Source organism: Rhinoraja longicauda, chromosome 11 (genome assembly GCF_053455715.1).
Source record: "Rhinoraja longicauda isolate Sanriku21f chromosome 11, sRhiLon1.1, whole genome shotgun sequence".
Lineage (NCBI taxonomy): Eukaryota > Metazoa > Chordata > Chondrichthyes > Rajiformes > Arhynchobatidae > Rhinoraja > Rhinoraja longicauda.
This window is the reverse complement of record NC_135963.1, coordinates 35,042,407-35,066,901: the sequence shown is the minus strand read 5'-3', so window position 1 is coordinate 35,066,901 and position 24,495 is coordinate 35,042,407. Positions and strand designations below refer to the sequence as shown.

Sequence of the window (24,495 nt, the reverse complement as noted above, 5' to 3'; positions counted from 1 at the left end):
ATGGCAAATTCTTGAACATTTAACGCACAATAATATTTTGCAGACAGGTACCAAATATTGATTCATTGAGTGATTTACCAAATAGGATATAGTTTAAATTGTGAACACCATCATTACATGAGTTGAGTTAACATAGTTGATCGCCTTTTAGGGCTTTCCTCGCAGATTCACGAGTGGAGAGGGCTCCAGACAGGTCTGTTCGGTACTTTGGAGGTGAATTAGCTGGAAGACAGTTCCAGCCTTGGTGTGGAACAGTATCTGAGAGTAATATGAAAGGCTAGAGAACCAGCTTTTACATAATGTATCCTCTGCTTCTGTAGAAAAAAACTCAGAGAAAGGGAGTATTTTGCAAATGGGGAGATGAAACTGTCAATAATTAGAGGAACTTGAATGGAACTTGCACGCAAATCACAAGAAATTGCAAATGCAGCAATTAACAAAGGAAGCAAAACTACATGTCGACCTTCATTACAAGAGGATTTGTGTTCAACAGTAAAGACATATTTCTGCAAATACATAGAACCCTGGTAAGAACACACCTGGAATATTGTATAGAGGTCTGGTCTCTCTGTTTAAGCAATAAGCTTGATGGAGGGACTGCAGCAAACAGATTGATTCTGGGGATGGGAAGATTGTTCTGTGAAAAGAAATTAAGAAGACTGCCTATACTATTCAGGTTTAGAAGAATGAGAAGTGATCTCATTGAAAAGTGCAACAATTCTTACAGGGCTTGGGATGATAAATATGGGGAAGATCTTACTTCTGGCTGGCATTTATAGAACCAGGGCTTATAGTCTCAAACTGAGGGGTGAGCCATTCGGGCCAAAGCAGGGAAGCAATTTATTTAATTCTTTGTAATTCTATACCCAAGAAGTAGTAGAGCTCAGCTACTGAGCATATTCAATCCAATAGAATTTTCGATCTTAAGGGGTTACATAGGTTGTGCAGGAAAGCAGCACTGAAGTAATAGGTCTGCCATAACTTTGTTGAATGGTTGAACATGATTGAGGGATGAATGGCTTACTCCTGCACCTATTTCTTATTTTCTTCTGATACCTGTTGTATATCTACCAATAGCATTGCCATGAATTATTCTGTGATATATCTGCACAATGAATCAACATCTATATCTTTTTTTTCCAGATGAAATTGGGTTAAAAGCTGAGGGGTAATGACAGCATTGAAGAACAGCAGGGAAGGAGAGGTGAAAGGGAAGAGGTGGAAACTGTATACTGTCAAAATAAAAAGATAAACTCAAAATCACATTGGTTATTGTGCGACAAAATGCCACCTTAAGGCTGCTCCGATCAGCTAAGTGGGCGGGCGTAGACATGGTTGGTTACTATTCATTCATCTAGCCATTTCCAGGCGCTGGGATTGGTTGTGTGGTGAGAGTCTGTTTTTGTTCCGGCAATTGGAGATCGCAGCGCGTTGCTAGGGATAGGTGTGGACGGACAATCAGCAGTTGCAAGCTCTTCTTCACTTCTTGTAAGTTGCTACTGATGTCAAAATTTACACAAAAGTGCGGTCGTTGTTTTATTTTTCTGAAGGGGATTAAAGATAAGAGGCTTGATCAATATCAAGAATGGGTTTTGTACACCTGCGCCTAGCAACTAGCCTCTAGGGCAGCGACAGTGAACTCCGGGATTGTGCAGCGGTGGTGTGACATGATGGAACTGCAATCAACCACAACTCCAGACCAGCCAGACAGAAATGTGGGGTAGCGCTTGCTAGGCTGGTCTGCCCACTGTTTTATGTTGGAAGGCATTGCCAGTCTGAAGAAGGGTCTCGACCCATTGCTTCCCACCGGAGGTGCTGCCTGTCCCGTTGAGTTACTCCAGCATTGTGTGCCTCCCCACTGCACTGTTTTAGTCGTGCTTGTCCATGTTGTGCTTGTCCAAGACCAGTTCACTTTCACAGGCCGACATTCAGAATGGCTGACTGACCCAAAGATCCTGAACGACTTTTAACCTCGTGGAACTCTGGACTTGAATGAAAAGTTTTGAACCTGATTCTCTTTTCCCCGAGAATGCCCGTTGTGTAGGTTTAAATAAATAGCTGCACGCTTTTCTGCGGGCTCCCATTACCCCAGCTATCTCCACTACACTCCCATTACCCCAGCTATCTCCACTACACTCCCATTACCCCAGCTATCTCCACTACACTTCCATTACCCCAGCTATCTCCACTACACTCCCATTACCCCAGCTATCTCCACTACACTCCCATTACCCCAGCTATCTCCACTACACTCCCATTACCCCAGCTATCTCCACTACACTCCCATTACCCCAGCTATCTCCACTACACTTCCATTACCCCAGCTATCTCCACTACACTCCCATTACCCCAGCTATCTCCACTACACTTCCATTACCCCAGCTATCTCCACTACACTTCCATTACCCCAGCTATCTCCACTACACTTCCATTGCCCCAGCTATCTCCACTACACTTCCATTGCCCCAGCTATCTCCACTACACTTCCATTACCCCAGCTATCTCCACTACACTCCCATTACCCCAGCTATCTCCACTACACTTCCTTGCATCCCGCTGCCTGCGAAGAGCTCGTTGCTGTCTCAAAGGTTTATCATTCTCTGTTGCGTTAGCTTCATTATCAATACTTTCCTCACGCGTGGCTCTGGGATCTCTCTTCCTCAACCATGGCTTCTTCCTCTCTTCCACAGTTGACAGAGCCTGTATCTATCTATATGCCGCACCTCTGCTCTCGGCCCAGTGCGCACTCTCCAGCCCAGTAACTGCATGCTTCACATTTTCCGTCACCTAAACCCTTTCAGCGCCCACAGCCACTCCCCCTATGATTCGTGCATATAAATCATGGCCTGCTACACCAGCTATTTTAGCTCTTCCCTTCTCGCCAGCTGGAGATCCAAAAGGTGAAGTAGTGACTGGCTTGTACATCTGCCACATTGTTGTTGCAGATTGTGAGATCAATTTGTGTTCAGTCTGGAGAGGTGACTTTGAAGCTTCCGTTTGTCTGCCACTGTATTTTGTCATCTCACTCCCACTCTGATCTATTTGTCTGTGGCCTCCTGCAGTGCATAAGGCAAAAACAAGCTTGAAGATCAGAACCTCGTATACCGTGATCTTCTGAACTCAATTAAAATTTACAACTTCAGCCAACTTGCTTTCCGATAGACAGACACAAAATGCTGGAGTGACTCAGCGGGACAGGCAGAATGGGTGACGTTTCGGGTCGAGAGCTTTCTTCAGACTTCTATATCTGCATTGTCCAATTATTTTATTCGTTTCCTAACTATAATATTTAACTGTTCCCTTTCTCTTGCAGCGTGGCCTGAACTGCTGACCATTTCCCGCAACTGCATTTTAGAATCTTTATGTTTATTTATTTATTTTCTCTTTAACTTCCCTCATCAATCCATCCATTACATGACATCATCGTCACAGCAGCCCTGGCCTCCAGTCAGAGTGTTCTCTTTGTTTCATCCGCCCCTCCCCCAAGCTTCTGGAAACTTAAAACTAACTTGTTTTCTCACTTTCCCAGCTCTGAAAGTGTTTTGGACTTGAAACATTAACTCTCTTTCTCCTCCTCTTTCTCTTTCTTCAGGAGAACTACAAATAACAAAGGTTCATGAGCCTGAAATATTAACTCAATGTCCCTCTCCACAAATGCACCCTGATCTGCTTTCCAATATTTTCTATTTCAATTTCAAATTTTCAGCATCTGCTATATTTTTGATTTCAGGTGCTTGCTCATGCAGTCAGCTGGCCACTTAAATAAACATGACAGATTTACTTGAACTTGTGACTCACCTTAGTTGCCTGCATTGTGTTTTTACATGAAGCCTGGATAAACTATTATCCTTAACTTCTCTTGGAATTTGTTTAATTTTGTTTCATGAAGCAAATTTAAAGAACAAATCATCATTTGAATACTCTTTCCTTTATTTTCCCATGTGAGCCTAGAGAATTGACAGCATTCTATTGTAACACGTTATCTCTGAGCTGAATGCCCTATTTGCTAACAACGTTGCCTATTGTATTCCAAAAGACACTAGTTTCTGTTATCTCTAATTATTTAATTGAGCTCAATCCTATGCTAACAGTGTATAGATTCCTAAAATGTCTCAACAGAATTGATACATTTTGATATCTATGTGTGGTGTTTGCAGGTGAATATCATCATGTCTGACATTGCAAAAGATAAGGCGGCTCGTTTACTGAAAAAGCGCGGCAGCTTGTCGTCACTGAGCAGCCATGGCCTCATTGCAAGGGGGAAAGTAGAGAAGCAAAAGGAGTAAGTCAGATCTTTACATTATTTACTATGGTTCATTAGCTCCTTTTTATGTTACTTTTCCTATTTACTCCAACTTTATTTCAGTATAGATTGATTCACACAACTGGGTGAATAATGTTTTTTCAACTTTAATATTAAACTACTGATACAGTCATAGAGTTTGTGAAACCTGTCACTGTTTCCTTTAATTATCTTAATATTGTGTAAATGTATACCTGTAAGTTTTATTAAGACAAACTCATTCATGCTTGGTAAATATTACATGCTTTCATAACATTCCCAGAGAATCCCCTTGTTATTTTGAGTATAAGGAAAGATTAGGGATAGTCAGCACGGATTTGGGCATGGGAAACTGCCTCATGAATTGAGTTTTAAGAGGTGACCAAAAGGATGAAAATAGATCATGGAACAGTACAGCACAAGAACAGGCCTTTCGGCCCACAATGTCTGTGCCAAACATAATGCCAAGACATGCCCTAACCTAGGTAATGTACATACCTTATCCTTCAATTCCCTGCGTATCCATATGCCTATCCAAAAGTCTCTTTTCAACCTCTCCTTGGCAAAGTCCGTGGTCCCTGCATGCTTCAAAAGATTCATCATTGTACCGGTGCCAAAGAATGCCTCTCCAGCGTGTTTAAATGACTACCGACCAGTGGCCCTCACCTCGGTTGTCATGAAATGCTTTGAAAGGCTAGTCAAGAAGCACATCTGCGCCCTCCTTCCTCGCAACATGGACCCACTGCAGTTCGCATACCGTCCGAACAGGTCCACGGATGATGCGGTCTCCCAGGTTCTACACACCGCTCTCTCTCATCTGGACAGCCAGGGGGGCTTTGTGAGGATGCTGTTCATTGACTTTAGTTCAGCATTCAACACAATAGTCCCCAGCAGACTGGTTGAGAAGCTGCTGGAACTGGGGCTTAGCACCCCTCTGTGTGCCTGGGTCCTGGACTTTCTCACTTCTCAAGTGGTCAGGATGGGGGAACACACATCTAGCTCCCTCACCCTGAACATAGGATCCCCCCAGGGCTGCGTCCTTAGCCCCCTACTGTACTCCCTGTACACACATGACTGTGGGGCCAGGTTCAGCTCAAACTCCATCATCAAGTTTGCTGATGACACTGGTGGTGGGCCGGATCTCCAACAACGATGAGAAGGCCTACCGGGAGGAGGTGGCTGATCTGGCACTCTGGTGTCAGGACAATAGCCTCCTCTTGAATGTCACTAAAACAAAGGAGCTGATTGTGGACTTCAGAAGGGCTAAACATCCAAGGACGTACACGCCACTGGAGATAAATGGGTCTATTGTGGATAGGGTGAGCAGTTTTAAATACTTGGGAGTCCGCATCACAGAGGATCTGACGTGGGCAACGCACATTGCCGCACTGGTGGGTAAGGCTAAGCAGCGACTTTACCACCTTAGACAACTGAGGAAATTCAGAGTGTCTCTGAGGATCCTTCATTGCTTCTACTCTGGGGCTGTAGAGAGCATCCTGTCCAGCAACATTACAGTCTGGTTTGGGAACAGCTCTGCCCAGGACAGGATGGCCCTGCAGAGAGTAGTGCGTTCGGCAGAACGCACCATGGGAACTACACTCATCCCCCTGCAGGACCTATACATCAGGAGGTGCAGATCCAGAGCAAGCAAGATCATGAGGGACCCCTGCCACCCCAGTAACGGACTGTTCCAGATGCTACGTCACGCTGCGAAAACGGAGAGGATGAGACGGAGCTTCTTCCCACAGGCCATCAGGACTGTCAACTTTTATAACCCCAGAGACTAAATTTTTGTCGACACTAATAGTAACTTATTAACTTTATTTATATGCTGTAACTGTAATTCTTTTTTGTGCACAACCCGCAGGCATTGCCACTTTCATTTCACTGCACATCGTGTATGTGTATGTGACAAATAAATTTGACTTGACTTGACTTGACTTCTTAAATGCCACTTACAATGAGGGCAGGGTGATAAAAGTTGGCTGTATGGACTTTAGCAAGGCCTTTGATAAAGAATGCATGGTAGACTAGTCTGGGAGATTAGACTGAACGGAATCCAGAGTGAACTGCCAATTGGACACAATTGGTTTAAAGGTAGAGGACAGAGGGGGTTGCAAACTTTTATTTCCCCAGAGTGGAGACCTGTAATTTTGTGGTGTGTCCCATCTACACTAGTCCCACTTGCCTGCATTTAGCCCATATCCCTCTAAACTCATGTACCTGTCTAATTGCTTCTTAAACGTTGCGATAGTCCCTGTCTCAACTACCACTTCTGGGAACTCGTTCCATACACCCACCATCCTTTGTATGAAAAATTACCCCTCAGATTCCTATAAAATCTTTCCCCCTTCACCTTAAACCTATGCCCTCTGGTTCTCGGTGTCCCCCACTCTGGGCAAGAGACTCTATGCGTCCACCTGATCTATTCCTTTCATGATTTTATACACTTCTATAAGATCGGGGATGATCTTCTATAAGATCTATAAGATGATGATACAGGTGGCTACAATAATGGAGAACAGCCACCGCCAAGACACCAGTTGAATCTGTTGAACAGCAGCGAAAGGCTAAGAAAACCACTCTGTATTACATGAACACACATCATGGTCTTTGGGTGGAGTTTGAGCTGCCACTAGCCTTCTGAAGCTACCTAGTTAGATCGTCTGAAGTCTGCAAAGCATTTGTATTAAATACTGAGAACATTAACAATCTGACACAATATTCTACTAGGGCAGCTCCATCACAGTCATGAATTTCCAGACTATGCACTTGTGTGTAGAAATTGAGATTACACACATGTTAGTGATATTAGCTGTTTTTCTGAAATTAAGAAGGATTTAGGTGCCCTAGCATGAATAATGCAGAGAAGTCTAGTCCAATTTTGAATAGGAAACCATTTTATCCAGAGATGATCTCCAGCAAATTTTACTCCAAGGCAAAATTGGATCATGTACACGAGGGATTCAATATCTAGAGTATCCATTTGAAAAGTATTTTGAGAAAATCTCCATTTAAGAAGATAGAACATAGAACAGTACTACAAACACAGGAATCCCACAATTTCTATGCCGAACATGATGCCTAGTGAAACTAATCTTATCTGCCTGTACATGATCCATATCCCTCTATTTCCTGCACTTCCATGTGCATATGTAAAAGCCTCTTAAATATCACTATCGTATCTATCTCCACCACTACCTCAGGCAATGCATTCCAGGCACCCACCACTCTGTTTTGTTTTTTAAAAAACAACTTGCCCCGCACACCTCCATTAGACTTTCCCCCTCTCACCTTATGCCCTCTAGCGTTGGACATTTCCATCATTGGACAAAGGCTCTGACTGTCTCCCCCATCTATGCTTCTCATAATTGTTTACACTTCTATCAAGTCTCCCCTCAACCTCCGTCGTTCCAGAGAAAAGTGCAGCAGTAAAATACCTAAATGGAAATTACTGCCTGGATATATGGAAATATCTAGGAATTATAAATGTTTGTAAATATTTGCCAAGATAGATAAGTACATTACAAAGTACAATTAGATGAGTGGGTTCATGTTCTGGAGAAATGAACCTGTAAGTGCCAATTTACCTTTACTCCTTCCAGGTGTTTTTTCTTGGCCAAGTATGTGCATATACAAGGAATGTGCCTTGGTGCTCCGCTCACAAATGACAACACAAACATACAGTTAACAATTAAGAATAAAGCATAAACACATCAAAACAATAAGGATACAACATTACGGTCTAAACATACGGGTGAAAATAAACCAGAGCAAAAAAGAGACTAGACTTTGGTTACCGAGTAGAACTACTACTCGTGGAAAAAAGCTGTTTTTATGTCTGGCTGTGGCTGTTTTGACAGTCCGGAGTCGCCTTCCAGAGGGAAGTGATTCAAAGAGTTTGTGGCCAGGGTGAGAGGGGTCAGAGATGATCTTGCCTGCTCGCTTCCTGGCCCTTGCAGTGTACAGTTCGTCAATGGGGGGAAGGTTGCAGCCAACAACCTTCTCAGCTGTGCGAATGATCCGTTGCAGCCTCCGGATGTCGTGCTTGGTGGCTGAGCCAAACCAGACCATGATGGAGAAGATGAGGACGGACTCAATGATAGCAGTATAGAATTGGACCATCGTTGCCTGTGGCAGATTGTGTTTCCTCAGTTGCTGCAGGAAGTACATCCTCTGTTGGGCGTTTTTGACTGTGGAGTCGATGGTGGCCCCCCATTTAAGGTCCCTGGAGATGATGGTTCCAAGGAACTTAAATGACTCCACAGATGTGAGTATAGTGTTGTTGATGGTGAGTGGGGGGAGGGTAGGGGGAGCTCTTCGAAAGTCTACAATTAGTTCCACTGTCCTTCATTACCCTTCATTTCCTCAGGAAATCAAGCTCATTTCACCATTATCTTCTGCATGGGTAAATCCAAATTATATTTGTAAACAATTTTTAAAACATTGTTTAAAACATGGAAATTGTTTGTAAAAAATGTCCTGTAAAAAATAAATTCTAGAAATTTTAAAAGGGTAAATTTTCGATTAAATTTGGATGAAAAAGACCCCTAATGTAGGTGTAGAATCATAACCAAATTTTGCCAAGGAAGGGACCACCTGTACCATGTTAAACATTGAACATAGAACAGTACGGCATGAAGCCTACAATTGCTGTGCCAAATGTGATGCCGAGATAATCTAAGCACATGATCCAGATTCCTCCATTGCCTGCATATGGATGTGTCTATCTTAACTCGGCTATCTCTATTCAATCCAGCTTCTCCATGTATCTGAATTCCCTCATCCCAGGGCTATTTTTAAAAAATCCTTCCTGATCCCGTTCTCGGTCCTGAACATCTTCTCATGTGGTGACCAGAATTCAATGCAACAACTACCGTTGTTCTAACCTATGTATGTACCCTGCTTCAAAAAATCAACATGTGTAACAAAGGAATGGTGTTTTTCATAGGTGCTACATGACAAAAACTGCTCAGAATATAGAATTACTTCCCAGTTCTAGTTCATGGTAAATCCCATCCTTGCCTCTCCTCCATTCTGAATCCATGTACTCTCTCTCTGCAGTTTAACAACTTGCCTAACATCTGAGCTTGGATGAGTCTGGATAAGTTGCCAAGTTAAACATTGGATAGAGTAATACAACATGGAAACATTCATTTGGAAAGGAATAGAATATAAAAGCAGGGCTGTAATGCTTAGGTTTTATAAGGCACTTGTTAGACAGCATTTGGAGTATTGTGAGCAGCTTTGGGCCCCATATTGAGTTGGGCTTACAACAAAAAAAGACAGAGTGTTGGATGGGTCAGGACTCAATGGGTCAGGCAATGTCTCTGGAGGATATGAATAGGCAATGTTTTGGGTCAGGATTGTTCTTCAGATGGATTATAGTAGGGGAGAGAAAGTAGGAGAAGAGGTGGAGGCAGGGCAAAGCAAGGCAAGTGATAGGTTGATACATATGTGGGGGGTTTGATTGGAAGATGGTTGGTCAAAGGTTAGAGATGAAATGGTAATGGCTATGAAATCAGGAGCGAAGAGGCGTGAAACGCAAAGATAAATGAAGAGCCACCCATGTCTCTTCCTCTCGCTTCACATTTTGTGCTCTTGTGGAGGTTCAGATCTCCCAAAAGGTTCAGATCTCCCAAAAGGGATAATCATTATTTGTAACCTGGAGCATGGTATGCATGGTATGCAGCTCTGGTTTCCCCGTTACAGCAGCACCTTTACTTGCATCATGTATTAGGATTCATGGCTGACCATTTAGCTCATTAATAAGCTTAGTGTTTCTAACGCTGTTGAATTTCCCACATTTATTTCTTCAAACGCAATGCTTATGCATCAGGGTTCCCAAAGCACATTGTTCCCGAGATCATTCTTGTGGTTAAGTTCCTAAAAAAAATGGTCAATTTGTATTTGAGCATTATATTTTATTAATTTTTTTTTGATACGTATATTTTCTTCCCACATTGCCACCGTTTTTGCACAGCTGCATGAGTACAGTGTCGTATATGGATGATCCGGGCCATCATGATGACATTCCGCGGTTGGCACTGCAAATGGAAAATACATATCAGTTAGGTGAGTTCAAGCCTTTCATGTTAATCTTGCAAAAACCAGTAATGCATCAAAGTACAAATTTAAATGAGTCATAGTATCACACAGCATTGAAACAGGCCCTTCAGCCCAATTCATCCATACCGACCAAGATGCCCCATCTCAGGTAGTCTCGCATGCCTGCTTTTGACCCATATTCCACTAACCCTTTTCTACACATGTACCGGTAAAATGTCTTTCAAATTATCTTTTAGAGCAGCAGCAATCAGCAGCAGCAGCAGTAGCAGCAATCAGTGTGCGTGTGCGAGAGAGAGCAGAGACCGTAGTATTGTGTGGGGATAGTAAGGAGGAAGACCTGTGTGATCTCCCAGACAAGTTTCGATCGCCTAGCTTGGGGTCGGAGAGGAATTTCCCGGATTTTTTTTCCCCAAATTGGCCTGGGTTTTTTATCCGGCTTTTCGCCTCTCCCAGGAGATCACTCAGTTCTTTTGGGTGGGCGGTTGGAGCGGTTGGAGTAGCGTCCGGGCAGTAGTTTTTGGAAACCGAGCACGGGGCTTTGTTCTTATAGAGGCCCAGGAGCGGTTGGAGCGGTTGGAGCAGACCACTCTGCAACGTTCCCAGTTAAGGGGGAGTATGAGTGCTAGGGCAGTTTATTGTTCTGGGTGTCGGATGTGGGGAATCTGGGAGTCTGATAGTCTTCCAGGCATCCACATCTGCGCCAGGTGCGACGAGATGGGGCTCCTAAGGGACCATATTAGGAACCTGGAGCGGCAGATTGATGACCTCCGTCTGGTCAGGGAGAGTGAGGAGGTTATAGAGAGGAGTTATAGAGAGGTGGTCACTCCAAGACCACGGGAGGTAGACAAGTGGGTCACGGTTAGGGGGGGCAAGGAGCAGAGGCAGGGACTAGAGAGTACCCTAGTGGATGTACCCCATGGCAATAAATACTCCTGTTTAGGTACTGTTGGGGGGGACAGCCTACCTGGGGGCAGCGACGGCGCCCGGGCCTCTGGCACGGAGTCCGGCCCTGTTGCTCAGAAGGGTAGGGAAAGGAAGAAGAGAGCGATAGTGATAGGGGACTCTATAGTGAGGGGGTCAGATAGGCGATTCTGTGGATGCAGTCGGGAGACCCGGATGGTCTGTTGCCTCCCTGGTGCCAGGGTCAAGGATGTCAGGGAATGGCTGCAGGGCATCCTGAAGGGGGAGGGGAACCAGTCAGAGGTCATTGTACACATTGGAACCAACGACATTGGTAAAACGAGGGATGAGGTCCTGAAACAAGAATTTAGGGAGCTAGGTAGAGGATTGAAGTGCAGGACCTCTAAGGTTGTAATCTCTGGATTACTCACTGTGCCACGAGCTAGTGAGTATAGAAATAGGAGGATAGAGCAGCTTAATGCGTGGCTCAGGAGTTGGAGCAGGGGGGAGGGATTCATTTTTCTGGATAATTGGGCCTGTTTCTGGGAAAGGTGGGAACGGTATAGGCCGGACGGTCTCCACCTTAACCAGAGGGGGACCAATATCCTGGCGGGGAGGTTTGCTAGCACTGTTGGGGATGGTTTAAACTAATTTGGCAGGGGGTTGGGATACAGCATGGAGCTAGTATAGGGGGTGAGGAGAAGGTAAATATAGAGGAAAAAAATGGTCAGATTGGGAGGCAGAACAAGAATGTCCCAGCACAATGGGGTAGGGCAAGTCTGAACGGCATTTATTTTAATGCAAGGAGTATTGGAAGCAAGGGGGATGAATTGAAGGTGTTACTGAAATCATGGGAGTACGACATTGTTGCTATTAAGGAAACATGGTTGAAGGAAGGGCAGGACTGGCAGCTCAATATTCCAGGATATAGAATCTTCAGGAGAGACAGAGAGCAGGGAAAAAGGGGAGGGGGTGTTGCAGTATTAATCAAAGAATCTATTTCTGCTGTAAGAAGGGATGACATATTAGCGGGTTCCTCAAATGAGGCTATTTGGGTGGAATTGAGAAATAGAAAAGGGGCATGCACCTTACTGGGTGTATACTACAGACCCCCAAACAGTCAGAGGGAAATAGAAGAACATATTTGTAGGCAAATCTTGGGGGGGTGTGAAAACAACAGGGTAGTAATAGTAGGGGATTTCAACTTCCCGAATATTGATTGGGATAGCCAAAGTGTCAAGGGCCCAGAGGGTGCAGTTCCTAAGGGTCATCCAGGAGGGCTTTTTGAGCCAATATGTTGAAAGCCCAACAAGGGAGGGGGCGGTATTGAACTTAATCTTGGGAAATGAGGCCGGACAAGTGGCTGGTGTCAGTAGCAGAGCACTTTGGTGACAGTGATCACAATTCAGTGATATTTAAGGTGGTAATGGAAAAGGATAAAGAGGGACCAGAGGGAAAATTTCTAAATTGGGGCAAGGCCGATTTTAATCTGATAAGGCAGAAGTTGGCCCTGGTGGACTGGGATCAGCTTCTCGTGGGGAGGACCGCATCAGAACAGTGGGAGTTATTCAAAGGAATAATTGAAAAAGTACAGAGGAAGCATGTTCCCCTAACGTTTAAGGGTGGGACAAACAAGTCCAAAGAACCTTGGATGTCGAACGATATAGTAGGATTGATTCGAAAAAAAAGGGGGCTTTTGGAAGGCATAAAGAACTTAAGGCACAGACATCATTAGAGGAATACAGGTGTAGGGCGGTTCTTAAAAGGGGCCATGAGATAGCACTAGCGGGCAAAATAAAAGACAATCCCAAAGTGTTCTATAAGTATATCAAGGGTAAGAGGATAACGAGGGAAAGAGTGGGACCCATCAGGGACCATAGTGGAAAGCTGTGTGTGGAGCCAGAGGATGTAGGAGATGTTTTAAATGATTTTTTTGCATCTGTTTTTACGAGGGAGGAGGGCGATGCGGACTTAGAAATGGAGCAGGAGGGTTGTGATGTTCTTGAGCATATTGCTATTGACAGGGAGGCGGTGCTGGAGGCTCTGGCAGGCTTAAAAATGGATAAGTCTCCGGGCCCTGACGAGATGTATCCCAGGATGCTGAGAGAGGCAAGGGAGGAGATTGCGGGAGCTCTGGCACAAATTTTCAGAGCCTCTCTTGCAACAGGGGATGTACCGGAGGACTGGAGGATAGCTAATGTGGTGGCATTATTTAAAAAGGGCAGTAGGGATAAACCTGAGTCTGACATCGGTGGTGGGGAAGCTGCTTGAAAAGATTCTGAGGGACAGAACCAGTCTTCACTTGGAGGATCGAGGGTTAATTAAGGATAGTCAACATGGCTTTGTTAATGGAAGGTCGTGTCTGACTAACTTGATTGAATTTTTTGAAGGGGTGACCAAGGAGGTAGATGGGGGTAGTGCAGTGGATGTGGTATACATGGATTTCAGTAAGGCTTTTGACAAGGTCCCACACAGGAGACTAGTCAAGAAGGTAAGAGCCCATGGGATCCAGGGCACCTTGGCAAAATGGATAAAAAACTGGCTTAGTGACAGAAGGCAGAGGGTGATGGTAGAAGGTTGCTTCTGTGACTGGAGGCCGGTGTCCAGTGGGGTGCCACAGGGATCGGTGTTGGGTCCCTTACTGTTTGTAATCTACATTAATGATCTGGATGTCAACGTACAGGGCATGATCAGCAAGTTTGCAGATGACACAAAGTTAGGGGGGGTGGTGAATAGCGAGGAAGGGATCTGCAAGCTGCAGGAAGATATAGATGAGATGGTCAGATGGGCGGAGCAGTGGCAGATGGAATTTAATCCTGAAAAGTGCGAGGTGATGCACTTTGGCAGAAATAACTTGGAGAGGGAGTACACCATGAATGGAAGGACCCTAGGGAAGACAGGGGTACAGAAGGACCTTGGAGTACAGGTACACAAGTCCTTGAAGGCAGCAGGACAGGTGGACAGGGTGGTCAAAAAGGCATATGGGTTACTGGCCTTCATTAGCCGGGGCATCGAATATAAAAGTAGGGGGGTAATGATGGAATTGTACAGAACACTGGTGAGGCCGCAGCTGGAGTATTGTGTACAGTTCTGGTCACCACATTATAGAAAGGATGTGATAGCTTTGGAGAGGGTGCAGAGGAGATTCACCAGGATGCTGCCAGGGATGAAGGGCCTCGGCTATGAGGAGAGACTGAGCAGACTGGGGTTGTTTTCCCTGGAGCAGAGAAGGCTGAGAGGGGACATGATCGAGGTGTACAAGATCATGAGGGGCATAGATAAGGTAGATGGCGGGGAACCTCTTCCACTGGTGGAAGGTTCAACAACGAGGGGACATAGATACAGGGTAAGGGGAGGGAGGTTTTGGGGGGATGTGAGAAAGAATTTTTTCACCCAGAGGGTGGTTGGAGTCTGGACCTCACTGCCTGGGGTGGTGGTGGAGGCGGGAACACTCACAACGTTTAAGAGGCATTTGGATGGGCACTTGAAATGCTACAACATTCAGGGCTACGGTCCAAATGCGGGAAAATGAGATTAAAATTAGACTGTGTTTGGTAACGGGCGGCGCGGACACGATGGGCCGAAGGGCCTCTTTCTGTGCTGTAGGACTATGACTCTACCTACCTTAACTACCTCCTCTGGCAGTTTGTTCCATAAACTCACCATTGTCTGAATGGAAAAAGTAGTCCCTCAGGTTTGTATTAATTCTTGTCCCTCTCATCTTAAACATATCCTCGTATTTTGATTCCCCTACTCTGGGTAAAAGACTCTGTGCATTCACCCTATCTATTCCTCTCATGATTTAACAGACCTCTATAAGATCAACTCTCAGCCACCTGTGCTCCAAGGAATACAGTCCTCGCCTACCAAATTTCTCCCGTATGACTTCCAGAAATGCAGCACCTTGCACTTATCTGCAATAAACTCCATTAGCCATTTCTCAACCCACTTGCCCAACAGATCGAGCATACTGTAATTTTTGTTAACCATCTTGACTATCTATGATACCAACTACTTTATTATCATCTGCAAATTTACTAATCATTCCTGTCGACCATTTAGTGTTAACTGGGATTTCAGTTTTGACTTCGTTCCCATTAGATAACACAATCTATCTAGCCACAAAGTGGTTGAAAAATAAAGAAAATTAGGAAATACTTAAAAGTGTGGATTATTACTGATGGTTACACATTGGGCTTTGGGCTTGGTTTTCTTACTTGATTACTTATCCTGGAGTTATAGCACAAGTACTTTGAGTTTTTATTGTACTAGACCAAGTGGGCCCAAACCTCTCCTGCATTGGTGCAGCACCCTCTCCTCCCCCCCTCCCCTCCCCCACTCCATTCCCTTCAACCCCCCTTATCCTCCCTCCGCCCCCCCTCCCTTCCTCCTCCCTAAGAGATAGATTTAAACTTTAAAATGTGAATAACTTAAAAAATATAACACCGATTTCAATGAAACTTCTTCCATTAGCACCAAAGGGATGACGGTGAGTGAGGTGGGCCTACAATTGTCGCGCTATGGTGTACCGTTTTGGCTGTAGTTCAGGAACAAACAAACGAGAGTTTTAGTATATAGATTTGATCTCAACAGATGGCACCAAGATGGTTGGAGTTGTGGACATTGAACAAGGCTATCAAAGTACATAACAGGGCATCAATGAACTGCAGAAATGGGTGAAGAAATGGCAGATAGAGTTTAATCTGAGCAAGTGTTAAGTTTGCACTTTGGGAGGTCGAATGTAAGGGGAAGGTATACAGTTAATGGAAAGTCCCTTAATAGCGTTAATGTACAGAGGAATCTTAGGGTTTAACTCCATAGCTCCCTGAGATTAGTTTATCTTGGCATCATATTTGACACAGTGCGGGACAAATGGGCTGTATCTGTGTTCTACCTTTGTGTGTTCAATGTAATGTACTGGTGTTGTTATAACTTGTATTTTTAAGGAAATGTTTTATTTTTCCCCCAGATGCATCTTCATTTTTATTCTTTCGAATCAGCAATACATAAAAGCTAGTCTCCAGTCTATCTTGCTTATTCTTATTCCTACTTTTTTTGCAGAACCGTCAAAACATTTTCCAGAGGCCACTGTGAGCAATATTCTCAAAGATGTCCTGATGAGCTACTTGCAACAGGAAAAATACGAACCTGAACTCTGCAGACAAATGACCAAAACTATCTCTGAAGTAAGGGGAGTTTAATACTTTGCTTCCCTATCAAACATCTCCTGCCCCTTTACCTTTTACCTCAACTTAAGACACAGTCATGGTGTTGCTGGACAACGGCTCAGAACATGGATAGATGATATTTTGGGTTGGAACTTTCCTTCAGACTATTTGCAGGAGGGGGGGTTTGAGGGGGGAAAAAAAAGCTAGAAGAGAGGTAGGGTAGATAATGCGCTGCAGGTAATAAGTGAACAAAGGCAACGAGTGGGGGGGGGGGGGAGGGCTATTGATAAGTAGATTGATGACAAATGCTACAGTTGAAAACAAGGTGCCATACAAAAGGATTGTAGTTACGAATTGTGAAGCCAGAGGAAGGAATGTAGGTGGAGGGAGAGGGACGAAATAGGTGCAAATCTAGGTGGGGAACAGGGGATAAGGGGGTGAAAGAAAGGGGGTTTGAGGGAGCAGGCCCAGGATGAAAAGATCAGTATGTGAATGGGAAGATGAGTTAAAATGGTTAACAACCTGGAGTTCCAGTACCTGGCCGACTGAGCACGTGTTCGCTGAAACTTTGACTCCATAAGATGGACATGGAGGACAGTGAATCACTGGAGCATACTAATATGCAAGGGCAGTTTGAGATTAAGAAGGAGGAGATAATAGAGAGAGGCATGTAGCACAGAAACAGGAACTGCAACCACTTGCCATGCTGACCGAGATGTCCCAGCTACACTTGTTCCACCTATCCACATTTGGCCCATATCCCTCTAAACATTTCCTAATCCATGTACCTGTCCAAATATCTTTTACATGTTGTTGTGGTACCTACATCACACCTCCTCTGCAGCTCGTTCCATATACCTACCACCCTCTGTGTGAAAAAGTTGCCTCTCGGGTTCTTATTAAATCTTGCCCATTTCACCTTAAACCCATATCCTCTGGTTGTTGATTCCCCTGCTCTGAGTAAAACACCCTGTGCGCTCACCCTGTCTATTCCCCTCATGATTTTGTACACCTCTGAGATCAACCCTCGGCCTCCAGTACTCCAAGGAATAAAGTCCTAACATGCCCGCCCTCTCCCTATACCTCAGGCCCTCAAGTCATAGATACAGTGTGGAACTCGCCCAACTCGCCCACTCCGGCAATGTCCCAGCTATACTAGTCCCACTTGCCTGTGCTTGGTCCATATCCCGCCAAACCTGTCCGATCCATGTGCCTGTCTAATTGTTTCTTAAATGATGGGATAGTCCCAGCCTCAACTACCTCCTCGGGCAGCTTGTCCATATACCCACCACCCTTTGTGTGAAAAAGTTACCCCTCGGATTCCTATTAAATCTTTTCCCCTTCACCTTGAACCTATGTCCTCTGGTCCTCGATTCTCCTACTCTGTGCATCTACCCTGTGCAAGTCCTGGCAACATCCTCAAAATTCTTCTCTGTACTTTTTAGCTTAACAACATCCTTCCAAAAGAAGGCTGAGCAAAGCCGAACACAATACACCAATGTGGCCCCACCAACATCTTGTACAATTGCAACACAGTATCCCCACTTCTATATTTGGTACATTGGCCTTCATCAGTCAGGGTACTGAGAGCCTTATGGACCACCCTATCAACCAGTGATACAATTTTCAAGGAACTATGTACCTGCACTCCTAGATCCCACTGCTCTACAACACTCCCCAGGGCCCTGTCATTCATTGTGAAGGTCCTGTCCTGGTTTGACTTCACAAAGCACAACACCCCACACTTATCTGCATTAAACTCCATTAACCATTTCTCAGCCCATTTGCCCAACTGATCAAGATCTTGCTGTAATTTTTGATAACTATCTCTGCTATTTATGACACAACCCACTTCTGCGTCATCTGCAAACTTACATTGAATGCTTTGTATATTCTCATCCAAACTATTGATACAGTATCAACCACAAACAGCAATGGGCCCAGCTCCGATCCCTGAGGCACACATCATTGGCCACAGACCTTCAGTCCAAAAAACAACCTTTCACCATCATCACCCTCTGTTTCCTTCCATGAAGACAATTCTTTATCCAGTCGGCTTCCTCTCCCTGCATCCCATACACTCTAACCTTCCAGAGCAGACTATCATGTGGAATATAATCGGATGCCTTGCTGGTGCATATAGAGAACATCTATGGCTTTTTGAAAATAGACACGAAATGCTGGAGTAACTCAGCGGCTCAGGCAGCATCTCAGGAGAGAAGGAATGGGTGACTTTTCGGGTCGAGACCCTTCTTCACTCCAGCTCTATGGATTTTCTCTCATCAAGGTTATTTCATAAAATTCAATCAGATTCGGAAGACATGATCTCCCAAGTTAAAAAACATGCTGACTATCCCAAATCAGCCCCTATCTATCGAAATGCACACATCATATTCTTCAGAAACCTTTCCAGTGGCTTGCCTCCCACCATTAGTAGCATATTGGTCTATAGTTCCCAGGCTTGGAGGTGTTGGGCTCTTGGAGCGCAGGAAGGTGGATAAATCCACAGAACCTGATGGGACTTATGCTGGAATAACTCAGCGGGACAGGCAGCATCCCTGGATAGAAGGAATGGGTGACATTTTGGGTCGAGACCCTTCAGAAGAGGGTCTCGACACGAAACGTCACCCATTCCTTCCATCCAGAGATGCTGCTTGTCTGTCCTGCTGAGTTACTCCAGCATTTTGTGTCTATCTGGTGTAAACAGCATCTGCAGTTCCTTCCTACACACTGATGGGATTTATCCCAGGCTAGTGAGAGAAGCAAGAGAGCAGATTCTGGCCTTTGAGAGTAATGACCATCACAGGGACCTTGGTGTCTGGGTCCAAAGATCCCTGAAGATAGCAGTGCTGGTCGATAAGGTAGATAAAGAAGGCAATCGACAGACAAACCCGCTGAGGTCTTGCAACTGTTATTTTTGCTGCAGATTTCAATGATATTTTACACTGGGATGGGACGACCACCTGTGGTTGGGAGGATTGATCAATGCGGAGGGGCCACTGGTTCAGTGGGTACTTAACAAATTACACTTCTTCTTATTGTGTTTAGGTTATAAAAGCTCGAGTAAAGGACCTCATGATTCCACGGTACAAGATTATTGTTTTAATCCACATTGGACAGCTTAATGAACAGAGCATGCGGATTGGCAGTCGTTGCCTCTGGAACGCCAACACAGACACGTTTTCTTCTTTCTCTTTCAGTAACCGATCGCTTTTTGCTGTTGCTAATGTTTATGCCGTGTACTTTGAGTGAAATACATCTGTGCAATGCAACGGCAACTTCAGTCAGAGAAAATATAAAACTCGTAGAACAACATTTTGGGAAAAATAAATATGCCATTTGACATCATTGGTATTTAACATATCAAGACCATTTGCTGCCTACATATCCTTCACTTTTTAAACTTTTCTAGCCATAGAAAAGTACAGCACAAGAACAGGCCCATTCAGCCCACAATGTTTGTGCCAAACATGATGCCTGGCTGAAATGATCTCATCTGCGTGCACATGATCCATGTGCCGCTATTCCCTGCATTTCCATGTGCCTATCCAAAAGCCTCTTAAACACCACTATTGTACCTGTCTTAACCATCACCCCTGGCCCCCACCATTCTCTGTATATTTAAAAAGAATAATTGCCCTGCACATCAACATTAAACATTCCCCCTCTCATTTTATAACTCTGCCCTCTAGTGTTGTACATTTCCACTCTGGGGGAAAAGGGAAGACAGTCAAAACCCTATCTATGTCTCTCATAATTTTTTATACCTCTTATCTGCCCTCAACTGCTGATGCTTCAGAGAAAACAATCCATCTATTCAACCTTTCCCTGTAGCAGCAACCCTCAAATCCAAGCAGCATTCTCATCTGCACCCCATAAAGCTTTCACATCTTTCCTGTAATGTTGCGAGCAGAACAACACTCAATACTCCAAATGTGGCCAAACCAAAGTTCTCTCAACTTCCTTTTTTAAACAAAGGAACAACATTGACCATTCTCCAATCCTCTGGTACCTCACCTGTGGCTAGAGAAGAAACAACGATCCTTGTCAAGCCCCCACAATCTTCTCTCTTGCCTCCCTCAATAACCTGAGATAGATCCCATCAGACCCTGGAGACTAATTCACCTTAATGCTCTTTAAGAGCCCCAGCACCACCTTCTTCTTGATCTCAAACTGTTCTAGCATATTTGTAGTCTCCATACTGATTTCACTGTCCTCCAAGTCCTCCTCCTCGTATTCAAATGCACAGTACTCATGTAGTATCTTACATCGAAGGTAGACACAAAATGCTGGAGTAACTCAGCGGGTCAGGCAGCATCTCAGGAGAGAAGGAATGGGTGACGTTTCGGGTCGAGACCCTTCTTCAGACTAAGAAGGGTCTCGACCCGAAACGTCACCCATTCCTTCTCTCCCGAGAGGCTGCCTGACCCGCTGAGTTACTCCAGCATTTTGTGTCTACCTTCGATTTAAACCAGCATCTGCAGTTATTTTCCTAGTATCTTACATCCACTGACTCCAAGCATTGATTGCGATCTGCAATTTCAACCAATCTCTTCTTTGATAGTGCTTTGGCTAAAAGAGACTATTAGTATGCTACCAACTAGAACTGTGTCCGAGATTCCTGACATGATGTATTTTTAATTTTAATAATACCAGGAAATTCAAGATTGGTTTAATTTCAGATATCAAGTATGAGATCATGACTCTTAACAAGTAAAAGCCTTTCAGTTATTGAAGATCGCAAGATTATTTAAGCAATTGTTGAGTATTTAACTGTGTGCAGGGGAATCTTGAAATATCCATGTTAAATATCTGGTGTGATCAGCCTCAGAAATTAATTATTTCATGCATTACATTTTGAAATAACAAAAAAAATCCTTAAATTAATAACAATTGGAATGCGGGATGTGTATTCAAATAAGTTTCAACTGTAAACACACAAAATGCTGGAGTAACTCAGTGAGACAGGCAGCATCTATCAGCATGGATAGAAGGAATGGGTGACGTTTCTGGTCAAGACCCTTCTTCAGACTGAGAGTCAGTGGAGAGGGAGACAGCGATAGGAAAGTGTCAGGTGTGGATAAAGAGACTGATGTAGGGGATATAGCTCAGGGAAAATGTAGAATAGATCATTGGTAGCTGGAAGATGTGATAATGAAGCATACAGAGATAACATTTAATCAGGGGGACAGTCAGACTGGTCGGAGAAATTGGAAGGGGGAGGGATGGAGGGAGAGGGAAAGCAAGGGTTACTTGAAGTTGGAGGTCAATATCATACCACTGGGGTGTAAGCTGCCCAAGCAAAATATGAGGTGGTGTTCCTCCAATTTGCACTGGAGGAGGAGTGACAGTGGAGGAGGCCCAGCCTTGATCACATTGATCAGCCATGATCATATTGAATGGCAGTGCTGGCTCGAATGGCCTACTCCTACACCTATTGTCTATTGAGGCGATGGACAGGTCAGTATGGGAATGGGAGGGGGAGTTGAAGTGTTTAGCAACCGGGAGATCGATCAGTTAGGTTTAGGCGGACTGAGCGGAGGTGTTCAGCGAAATGATCGCTGAGCCTGTGCTTGGTCTTGCCGATGTATATTAGGAGTCCACACCTAGAACAGCAGATACAGTAGATGAGGTTGGTGGAGGTGCAAGTGAACCTCTGCCTCACCTGAAAAGACAGGACGGAGTCGAGGGAGGAGGTATAGGGACAGGTGGTGCATCTCCTGTGGTTGCAGGGGAAAGTACCTGGGGAGGGAGTGGTTTGAGTGGGAAGGTACGAGTTAACTAGGGGGTTGCGGAGGGAATGGTCTCTGCGGAAAGAAGAAAGGGGTGGAGATGGGAAGGTGGGATTCCATTAGAGGTGGCGAAAATGTCAGAGGATTATGTGCTGTATGCAACAGCTGATGGGATGAAAGGTGAGGACTAGGGGGACTCTGCCCTGTTGCAACTCGGGGAAGGGGAAGCAAGAGCAGAGCTGCGGGATATCTATGATGGAAGGGGGGTACCCCTGTTCCGTAAAGAATGAGGACATCTCAGATGGTACCGAACACCTCATCTTGGACGCAGATGCGGCGCAGATGGAGGAATTGGAAGGAGGGGATAGAGTTTTTTGTAGGAAGCAGGGTGAGAGGAAGTGTAGTCTAGATAGCTGTGGGAATCAACAGGTTGATGATGTGTATATATATGTATATATATACATATATATCTCCACACACACATATATATATATATCTCCAGTTTCTTTCTGGTGATTTCCTCTCATTATTTGTTTAGCAACCTTTTTCTTTCAATCTCTCTTTTATATATATATATATATAACTCTGAAATTTACCCCTGACCTACTATGATTTTTAGAGTCGAGTGGTCTATCTTGCTCCATGGTCAGAATTGACGTTGGACCGAGGAGCCTGTTTCCATGCTGTATGACTTGATGTCTCCTTTTCTTCTTCCAGTCAGATTGGCTCTTATTCTGCATTTTGCCCCGAGTGATCGCACTCCGTGACTCTGGGACTCTGAGTTCTCCATTTCCTTTGCCTTCCTTCTCTCCCAGTTGACTCTCTTCCACCCCTCACCCATTCCCACATCCAGTCTATCTGCTGCAGCTCAATCCTGTCTGCTCACTCCAAAGGGAGTGCTGAGTTTCTCATTTCTTCTCCGTGGTAGCTGCCAACACCGAGTCACTGGATGAAGTCGTGAATGACCGGGAAAATCGTGTGCGATCTTCCTTGCAACGCAAATTCATCGCCAAGTCCTCCGAGAACTGCTCAGGTCGCAAGAAGATGATACATAAATAAAGATTTATTTTTCTATATGACTGCCTCCTCTTTTTTTCCCCCACATCCTTTATGAAAGCTGATTACTACGGATGCTGGAATATATTTTTTTCATTTAAGGGTCTCCGCCCACTATGTTTTCACCTGAATCTCCTTCTCCCCTTTGCTCGTTTAGATCTCCCATCTGTTCTCAATCTTCTGTAAGAAGGGACTGCAGATGCTGGTTTAAATCCATTATAAAGAAGATAGACACAAAAAGCTGGAGTAACTCGGCGGGTCAGGCAACATCTCTGGAGAAAAGGAATAGGTGACATTTCAGGTCGAGACCCTTCTTCAGACTGAGAGTCAGGGGAAAGGGAAACGAGAGATATAGACGGTGAAATGGAGAGACAAATGAATGAGAGATATGCAAAAAGGTAACGATGATCAAGGGAACGGTCCATTGCTGGCTGTGGGCTGGTGGTAAAGACTTATGCAGACAATGAAACTCACCAGGACGACAATGAAATTCACCAGGACGACAGTGAAACTTCAACCTTGTTTCTATTCTCTGCCTCTCTCTCTCTCTCCCCCGATCGTGTCCTGAGAGGGGAGTGGCTTCATCAACAACTTCATTGGAAGTAGGGGGAGCGGTGGCGAGTTGCAGCAGCTCGCTTTAAAAGGTGGGCTTGCCCCACATTGAGCGGCGGTCACTTGGCTGGCGTGTGAGAGGCGCTCGAGGTTAGAAAGACCATGCGGCTCATGAAGTTGGTGCTACCGCCCCTGCTTGGTTGGTCACCTCCCGGGTCAGCCTGGAAACGCTGTGCACGTTGAGGCTGTGTGACGGGGAGCTGAGACAGGCCGTGGTCTACTCGTGTGGTGCTTCACGCTGGAGGAGAGAGATGGAGACAGGTGCAGAGGCGACGGCTGGGGCCAGCCCTATACAGGGTGAGCTGGGGCTCGCAAACCCGCGCAAAGCCCTCCAACAGCTCCCAACCTTGCTAAAACGTTGTCCCATAAACACTGGAGCACTTGCAATGGAAACTCTGATCGGGGTTGCTATTTAGCGGCTATGTTTTATTATTTTTACTCAACGTCAATGTGATGAGGTTATTTTGTTTCCCCTAATTAAGTAAGGATTTCTTTCCAACCATTGTCATTTGCTTTTGAATACAGCGGAATATAAAACTATTTAAGTACGACAGAACTTCGGGATATCCACGAAATTTTCGATTAGCAACATCACAGTTCGCTTCGTAGATCTAATTTGAATTAAAATTGTTATTGTGCTCGCTTTGAATTGTTCGGATTATATTGCATTTGTAAA

The 24,495-nt window shown here is 44.8% G+C and overlaps 1 protein-coding gene across 2 annotated transcripts; it reads left to right on the top strand.

Annotated features, from left to right (window-relative positions):
• Positions 1 to 1,372: 1,372 nt before the first annotated feature.
• On the top strand, positions 1,373 to 19,734 carry dynlt5 (dynein light chain Tctex-type family member 5). 2 transcript variants are annotated; one of them, XM_078407998.1, is made up of 5 exons: positions 1,373 to 1,488; positions 4,158 to 4,282; positions 10,266 to 10,357; positions 16,313 to 16,437; positions 19,468 to 19,734. In XM_078407998.1, the coding sequence occupies exons 2-5, from the start codon at positions 4,170 to 4,172 to the stop codon at positions 19,669 to 19,671; spliced, it is 534 nt and encodes a 177-aa protein (XP_078264124.1). In that variant the 5' UTR covers positions 1,373 to 1,488; positions 4,158 to 4,169; the 3' UTR covers positions 19,672 to 19,734. The 2 variants fall into 2 exon arrangements, with proteins under 2 accessions (XP_078264124.1, XP_078264125.1); XM_078407999.1 differs by lacking the exon at positions 1,373 to 1,488 and adding an exon at positions 2,834 to 2,900.
• The last annotated feature ends 4,761 nt before the right edge of the window (positions 19,735 to 24,495 follow it).

Excerpts from the sequence above, each read along its gene's own strand:
- dynlt5 (XM_078407998.1), top strand. The coding sequence starts at position 4,170 with ATGTCTGACATTGCAAAAGATAAGGCGGCTCGTTTACTGAAAAAGCGC. Across the intron at positions 4,283-10,265 it reads AAAGTAGAGAAGCAAAAGGA|CTGCATGAGTACAGTGTCGT; the intron begins GTAAGTCAGATC and ends GTTTTTGCACAG. Across the intron at positions 10,358-16,312 it reads GGAAAATACATATCAGTTAG|AACCGTCAAAACATTTTCCA; the intron begins GTGAGTTCAAGC and ends CTTTTTTTGCAG.